Source organism: Haematobia irritans, chromosome 3 (genome assembly GCF_050003625.1).
Source record: "Haematobia irritans isolate KBUSLIRL chromosome 3, ASM5000362v1, whole genome shotgun sequence".
NCBI classification, from domain to species: Eukaryota; Metazoa; Arthropoda; class Insecta; order Diptera; family Muscidae; genus Haematobia; species Haematobia irritans.
Window position 1 is genome coordinate 23,156,652 of NC_134399.1, and position 8,954 is coordinate 23,165,605.

At 31.0% G+C, this 8,954-nt stretch overlaps 1 protein-coding gene across 1 annotated transcript; it reads right to left on the reverse strand.

Annotated features, from left to right (window-relative positions):
• Window positions 1–615: 615 nt before the first annotated feature.
• Window positions 616–2,750, reverse strand: LOC142230438 (glucose dehydrogenase [FAD, quinone]-like). The gene is made up of 2 exons (XM_075301079.1): window positions 2,324–2,750; window positions 616–2,261 (listed from the first exon to the last, which is right to left on the reverse strand). The coding sequence occupies exons 1-2, from the start codon at window positions 2,636–2,638 to the stop codon at window positions 708–710; spliced, it is 1,869 nt and encodes a 622-aa protein (XP_075157194.1). The 5' UTR covers window positions 2,639–2,750; the 3' UTR covers window positions 616–707.
• Window positions 2,751–8,954: the final 6,204 nt, after the last annotated feature.

Genomic DNA, 8,954 nt, shown 5'->3' on the forward strand with positions numbered 1-8,954 from the left:
TTTAGTATTAATAATAATTGTTAACAACAATTGAAATATTTGACCGAATTTGTTTTATTTTAGGGTTTTGTATCAGTGTTGCACATTTTTGTTCGTTTGCTAATGCAAAGAGTATGGTTTTGGCGGGGTGTTTCGGCGACACTGTGGCATCACTAGAAAATGTTGTACCATATAAATACAAAACATTTTTCGCAAATGAAATCACCCTTAATGTTACTGACAGGAAATAATCCACCGCTGTAAAACTTTTTGGTGTTTGGCCGAAATTGGGATGTGTATGCAAAGAGGCATGCTAGCCTTTACACCACGGTGTAATTGCAACTTCTATGGAGATCAAAAATCTTTTGATTCGATAAAGTTCACTGTAAAAAAATCACGATAGGGGTTTATTTCATTAACTCTTATCCTGTACTTAAAAAAATACCGCATATTGTATTGTATGGGTAAAATTTGCCTTATATACATTTATTCATATATATGTATTTAAAACATTGTTTTGAAACTTTTTTTATAGGACTCAGTCAGACAGAGCTTTAGAATAAAATTCTTATAAAAAATTGGTTTGGGCAATTTTGACCCACTAGTACAGGATAAGGGTTAAAAATATGAACAGACTTTTTCGACGATTTTTTCGATATTTTTAAATTTTATTTGTATATAATTCTTTAGAGCTACTGTTGTATATAATCCAAAAAAAAAGACGACAATCATTTTCCTAGCCAATATTCCTTAATTAAATCAGCTGCTTTTTCTGCCACCATTATAATGGGAGTTTGAGTATTGGCAGATGGCGTATGGGGCATTATTGAGCCATCAGCTACACGTAGATTTTGTACACCTTTTATCCGCAATTGAGGATCCACACAGCCACTGGAATCTTCAAAGGGAGCCATTTTAACAGAACCAGCATAATGTATACCACTGGTAGTAAAATACGTCACATAACAACGCCAATAGTCTAAAGAGTTGTAGGCAAATCTATCACATTCCAGCAAAGGTATACGAAATATTTCCACATGTTTCTCACGGAAGGGCAACGTCTCCGTTAAATTCACTATGAAACTAATGCCACTCAATAATGTTTCCAAATCTTGAGGATTTTTCAAATATCCATTATCGATAAGAGGAGGATCATGATATAGGGGCGATCTAAGCGCCAAAGATCCTTTGGATTTGGGATGTAAGAGAAGAACAGCTATGGCAAAAACATCATAGTTTTCTACTTCCTCTTTTAGCAGATCTCGGTAAGTGGATTTGGTGGCAGCAGATCTTGCAAACAAATCTAAAGCCATGGCATTTCCTCTTCTAAAATGGATATGATGCAGTTGCATATCGGGTGTACGATCTTGGAAAGGTTGAGCGACTTTTATTAAGCCAATCAAAGGGCTAGAACCAAGTTCACTTAAAACACCAGAATTTCTCATTAAATATTCATAGGTGGCATCTAGAGTTTCTCTGGGATCAGGTCTAGAGGCTGGCATACGTAAGTAGATCGGCAACATAAGATGATCCTGTAGATTTTTTCCTATGGGTAGATCATGTATGATGGGTATATTCAAGGGCTTTAGGACTTCTTTAGGTCCTATACCCGAGAGCATTAATAATTTGGGAGATTCTATAGCTCCAGCAGAGATAATAACTTCACGATTTATAAGGACTTGTTTGGGATATTTTCCTTGTATTACATAATCCAAACTTTCAATCATCTGGCCATTGTCATTGAAATTTAATTTCGTTACAATGGCATTTTTAATGACTTTTAAATTGGGCCGTTTTGAGACTTTACCCAAAAACTGTTTTCCCGTACTTATTCTATGACCATTTTCCACTAATGCTCCAGTAATGCCATAACCCACATAGTTATCTTCCTTGAATTCCATAATTCGGGGTTGATGCAACTCTTCATAACCTTGGGCAATCATTGATACTATTTCATTTTTATACAAATCCTTTAAACGATTCAGTGTTAAATAACCCTGGGGATTTTCTTTAGTTCCCTGGGGTGTTAAAGATTTTTCATAATATGGCACTACATCATCATAACACCATCCTGTATTGCCTTCCAAACACCAACGATCATGATCTGCTCTACTGCCTCTAATATAAATCATGCCATTTACTGATCCTGAACCCCCTATACATTGACCACGAGCCCATAGGCATTCCGAATTTTCAGCAGCTTTGCAAGATCTGCCATTGGCTTCCGTGCGATAATTGTAAGAGGCCTTGCTATGTCTCATGGAAGAGATTAAGGAAGGAATCTAGAAATAAAACCAAAACTGTTATATTTTTTCCTGTGTATTAGAAGCTAAAAAAATATTACCTCTGATTCCTGTGGAGGATCATCGCCTGCTTCTATGACTAACACCTTCCATTGGGGATTTTCACTTAAACGACTTGCCACCACTGATCCTGCAGAACCAGCTCCAACAATCACAAAATCATAAGTTTCTATACCCTTTCGTAATGCCTCCTCAGCATAATCTGGAGGAAATGATTCCTTTTGCGATATATTACAGTGTCCAGCTAATATACCCTCTGCCAGTAATGCTACTAAGGTATTAACTGTGCCCACATTTGCTACCGGGCATTGATCTGGTATGAATACGGTTGGCAGTATACTCGTTACAAATGACATATTTTGACTAAATTAATTGAATCACTAGAGACAATTTTTATATTCAATTTGAAATTTAAAAATAAACAAAAAATTTATTGTTAACACATTCCGGTTTTTAACCGTACACTCGAGGGTAAAACAGATTCTGTATTGAAAGGAAAGTAGAGAATGGATAAAGGGCTTTTGAGAATAGAGAATTAAAAAAAATACAATAATTAACATCATCAAGTAGATACCATTTATGATCTATAGTTAGGCCGAAAGATAAATTTCCCACTGAACACTTCTCATTTGAAAACTAAAAAGAAGAAACTGGAATAATATAGCGCTTTACTTTGTTTCATTACATATAAGTCACCCTGTATAAATCTCTATAATCTATATCTATATAAATTGAATTGAATTTTATATTGAAGATGCAGTTTTTCCAAAAATTCACAATGATCGTTTTGAGATAATAACAATAACACAAAATGCATTCCTACTGAGAGTATAAATAAAGAGATTTATACTCTCAGTAGGAAGAGAATTACAGCATTTACTTAAAGAGAGTTATGCTTTATTAGCAGAAGACAATTCCCACAATAGGTATTAGCGAGAGAAATAGTTTTTCGCCTTAAGCTTGAATATCAATGTAGCCAGTGTTGCCAACTCCCCAAGGCCAAAAAGCACCAAAAATATATTATGAATTCTAACATACCACCTTCCACCACAAAATCGAAAATTAAATGCTCTACTAAAAAAAAAAAAAAAAAAAAAAAACTTCCAAAGATGTTCTATAGAACTTTTGTGAATTGAATTTTAAGAAGTTAAGGTGGGTATTGAGATCGAGTTTAGCTGCTAAAATAGTCATTTTTTTCACAATTACAACTTCTTTAATAATTCATTTTAAGGAATACAAACTTTGTGAAAATTTGCTTTTGGCTATTCCCCATCAAGTTATAATAAAATTTGCAGCAAATATGCATAATTTTATGCCTTTTTTACTGATATAGTTTTCACTTTAGCGGCAAAACTCGAACTTAGTACTCACCATTATGAACCGCTATTCAAGTATACACTTTGATCGGTTTTAATGCTTTCGTCCAATTCATTTTGATCAGTGATGTTTTTCAACTTTCAAAATATTAATATATGGAAGGAGTCTATTGCTTATTTCAGTTGTGCGTGCTTTTGTGAATTTAATACAAACGTGTTTAATGACATCTTTACCAAATTCAAAAATTCGATACTCATCGCTGGACTTTCCTACAGAATACCCTAAATAACAATATTAATTAAAAAATAATCAATACCAACTTCATAACAATCAAATTCTATATTTGGCAATAAATTTGAGTTTCTTCGGCTCTTGAAAGCCTAATCAAAATTTTTGTATCAATTAAACTTAATACTGTTTAAAATAAAAAAAGCACCAAAAGCACTAAATGAAAATGCCAGAAAGCACCAAGTTGGTGCTTTTTTTGAAAAGGCACCAAAAAGGCAATTTGGTGCTTTTTAGAAATCAAAAAGCACTAAATTTGGTGCTAAAAGCACCAAATTGGCAACACTGAATGTAGCACTGTGCGTGTGTGAGCATTAGGCTCTATTTGGAATTGGACATAGACCGTTGTACATTACCTCTTTTAAGTTTTCATTTAACGGTTACAAAAAGAAAGCTATATGAAAAAAAAAAAATCAAGAAGAGAGACCGTTATCTTTAAATTAAGTTTTTCCTAAATTTTGCAAACTTATGTGATTCTCATTCCTATTAAATTCTCAAAGAGTACTCATGAGATGGCCTACGTGAGTGTCTACACGTAACTCTTTTCCGGTTATTTTTTGTTTCCTTTCCTGGAATGTAGATAACCTATAATGAGGCACCCACAGGTGTTACTTTTGCCCTGTATTTGCGGTTATAGTTAAGGAATTTCTCATTGCCCTAGTACTTTGATGACTTGCCATTTTTATATGCTTCTAGTGAAGGCACTTAAGTTCATTTTATTTTCGACAACAATAGAAATTGTATGAAAAATTATTTTCTATCCAATTGAATGGTGTATTCGTTTGTGTGTAGATCCCAAGCGGTTATAGTTGTGCTATGTGGTAACTTCAAATGATTTAATGTTGGTAGAGATATTTGATTTCAAAAGAAATTGAAAGTGGAATGTGCACACTTTGGGGCTATTTCATGATTCCCGCTTTGCGCATGAAGTTTGTGCGTGATAAGACATTAATTTTTCATATCTTAATGATTTTCAAAAAAAGCACGATGAAAGATGTTTGGATAGTGTTCCGTTATTGGGTAGGAGTATTGATATTAGATAAGTTAACAAATGAAGTAATATTTGTTTAATGGTTATTCAAAGAACTTAAGAAGATCCAATATGGGAATATTTTTGGTAAGCGACGTTTGTTTCTTAAGTCTTTCGAATTTAATGGTTTAGGTTAGGGTGAAGTGACAGGCCACTACTTCAAGTTCCAAAATTTCTATATAAATTTTTCTATAGAAATTAGAAGTTTGATAAAATTTTGACAAACTTTTCTATGGAAATTAGAATTTTAAGAAAATTTTCTATAGAAATTTGAATCTTAAAAAAATTGTTTATAGAAATTAGAATTTTTACAAAATTTTTCTGTAGAAATTACATTTCGACAAAACTAGAATTTAGATTTTTTATAGAAATTAGAATTATAACAAAATTTTCTATAGAAATTAGAATTTTTGTATATTTACTATAGAAATTAGGATTTTGTTAAAAATTTCTATAGAAATAAAATTTTAGCCAACTTTTCTATAGAAATAAATTTTTGACACAATTTTCTATAAAAATACAATTTTGACAAAATTTTCTAAAGAAATAAAATTTTGACAACATTTTCTATAGATATCAAAATATCGGTAAAACTATCTATAGAAATTAGGATTTAGACTAAGTTTACTGTAGAAATTAGAATTTTGTTAAAATTTTCTATAGAAATAAAATCTTGGCCAAATTTTCTATAGAAATAAAATTTTGACAAAATTTTCTATGAAATACAATTTTGACAAATTTTTTTATAAAGGGTGGTTAAATTGTAAGGGCCAATGTTGAATGTGAACCACACCTAAACGCCAAGTTTTTTTTCCCGAATTTTATTTGACATTTCTCTATTTCAGACTTACTCAACTTGAACCATGGACGTCGTGAATGGGCCGAATGGTTCCAAGAAATGGCAACAGTGGATGATCAATTTTCGAAGAAAATCATCTTCAGTGATGAGGCACATTTTCACCTCAGTGGATTCGTCAATAAACAGAATTGCCGCATTTGGGCGAATGAGAATCCAAGAGTGGTTGTCGAAAAACCAATGCACCCACAAAGAGTGACTGTTTGGTGCGGTTTATGGGCTGGCGGCATCATCGGGCCGTAGTTTTTCCAAAATGAGGCCGTTCAGGCAGTTACTGTGAATGGTGTTCGCTATCGTGAGATGATAACGAACTTCCGAATTGGAAGTTGATGGATGTAGACGATATGTGGTTTCAGCAGGACGGTGCCACTTGCCACACAGCTAACGAAACAATGGACCTTTTGCGCAACAAATTCAATGGCCGTGTTATCTCACGTAATGGCGATGTCAATTGGCCGCCAAGATCATGTGATTTGACACCGTTGGACTTTTTTCTTTGGGGTTATTTGAAAGAAAAGGTGTACGTCGATAAGCCAGCAACAATTCAAGAGCTAAAGGATGAGATAATTCGGCACATTAACGGCATAGAACCTCCATTATGCCTCAGCGTCATCGAAAACTTGGACCATCGGATGAAGATGTGCCACCGAGGTCGCGGCGCCCATTTGGCCGATATTTTGTTCCATACATAATTGAGTAATACCAATATATCATAATAAAAAAAATTAAAATAATTTCCTAAAAAGTTTGTGTTTTATTCAAAATCAACATCGGCCCTTGAAATTTTAACCACCCTTTAGAAACATTTTCTAGAGAAATAAAATTTTAACAAAATTTTCTATAGAATTAAATTTTTGACAACATTTTCTATGGAATTAAAATTTTGTCAAATATTTCAACAAAAATTAGAATTTTGACATAATCTTCGATAGAAACTATAATTTTGATAACATTTTCTATAGAAATTAGAATTTTGACATAATCTTCGATAGAAACTATAATTTTGATAACATTTTCTATAGAAATTAGACTTTTGACAGAATGTTCTATAGAAATTAGAATTTTGACTAAGTTTTCTATAGAAATTGGAATTTTGTTAAAATTTTCCACAGAAATAAAATTTTAACAAAAAATAAAATTTTGAGAACATTTTCTATAGAAATAAAAATTTTACAAAAATTTCTCCAGAAATAAAATTTTTACAAAAGTTTCTACAGAAATAAAATTTTCACAAATTTGTTTATAGAAAATTTGACAAAAAAAATTCTGTATAAATAAAATGCTGACAAAATTTTCTATAGAAATAATATTTTGACAAATTTTTCTATAGAAATAAAATTTGGACAAAATTTTCTACAGAAATTAGGATTTTGATAAAATTTTCTATAGAAATTGGAATTTTGTTAAAATTTTTAACAGAAATTTTGACAAAAGTTTCTACAGAAATAAGATTTTGATAAAATTTTCTATAGAAATTAGAATTTTTACAAAAAGTTCTGTAGAAATGAAATGTTGACAAAATTTTCTATAGAAATAAAATTATGACAAAATTTTCTATAGAAATTAGGATTTTGACAAAATTTTCTACAGAAATTAGGATTTTGACAAGATTTTCTATAGAAATTACAGTTTTGGCAAAATATTCTATAGAAATAAAATTATGACAAAATTTTCTATAGAAATTAGGATTTTGACAAAATTTTCTACAGAAATTAGGGTTTTGACAAGATTTTCTATAGAAATTACAATTTTGGCAAAATATTCTATAGAAATAAAATTTTGACAAAATTTTCTATGGAAATTAAATTTCGACAAAATTTTCTACAGAAATTAGGATTTTGACAAGATTTTCTATAGAAATTACAGTTTTGGCAAAATATTCTATAGAAATAAAATTTTGACAAAATTTTCTATAGAAATTACAATTTGGACAAAATTTTCTGCAGAAATTAGGATTTTGACAAGATTTTCTATAGAAATTACAATTTTGGCAAAATGTTCTATAGAAATAAAAATTTGGCAAAATTTTCTGTAGAAATTAGAATTTAGACAAATGTTTCTATAGAAATAAAATTTTGCCAAAAATTCTACAGAAATAAAATTTTGACAAAATTGTGTATAGAAATAAAAATTTTAAATTATGCATCAGTGCTGCGCATACGAGATTGTTTTGTTGTACAAAGTACACATAGTGAACAGTAAGTAGTATATGCAATGACAAAATTTTCTACAGAAATTAGGGTTTTGACAAGATTTTCTATAGAAATTACAATTTTGGCAAAATTTTCTATAGAAATTAGAATTTAGACAAATGTTTCTATAGAAATAAAATTTTGCCAAAAATTCTATAGAAATAAAATTTTGACAAAATTTTGTATAGAAATAAAATTTTTAAATTATGCATCAGTGTTGCGCATACGACATTGTTTTGTTGTACAAAGTACTCATGGCTAATTTATTAGCCTATCATTACTGATAGGGAGCGACTGTGGTGCAATGGTTAGCATGCCCGCCTTACATATACAAGGTCGTGGGTTCTATTCCTGCTTCGACCGAACACCAAAAAGTTTTTCAGCGGTGGATTATCCCACCTCAGTAATGCTGGTGACATTTCTGAGGGTTCCAAAGCTTCTCTAAGTGGTTTCACTGCCGTTCGGACTCGGCTATAAAAAGGAGGTTCCATGTCATTGAGCTTAACATGAAATCGGGCAGCACTCAGTGATAAGAGAGAAGTTCACCAATGTGGTATCAGAATGGACTGAATAATCTAAGTGAGCCTGATACATCGGGCTGCTACCTAACCTAACCTAACCATCATTACTGATTATTTTTATGGTTTACCAGAATGAGCATTACTGATGCAAAATGCATTTTAAAAACCAAAAGACTGCACAAAACAACAACATTTTTTGACAAAATAGTCTACAGAAATAAAATTCTGACTAAATTTTTTATAGAAATAAAATTTTGACAAAATTTTCTATAGATAATAAAATTTTACCAAAATTTTCTATAGATAATAAAATTTTGACAAAATTTTCTATAGAAATAAAATTGTGACAAAATGTTCTATAGAAATAAAATTTTAACAAAATTTTCTATAGAAATAAAATTGTAACCAAATTTTCTATAAAAAAAAATTTTGACAACATTTTCTACAGAAATTAGGATTTTGACAAAATTG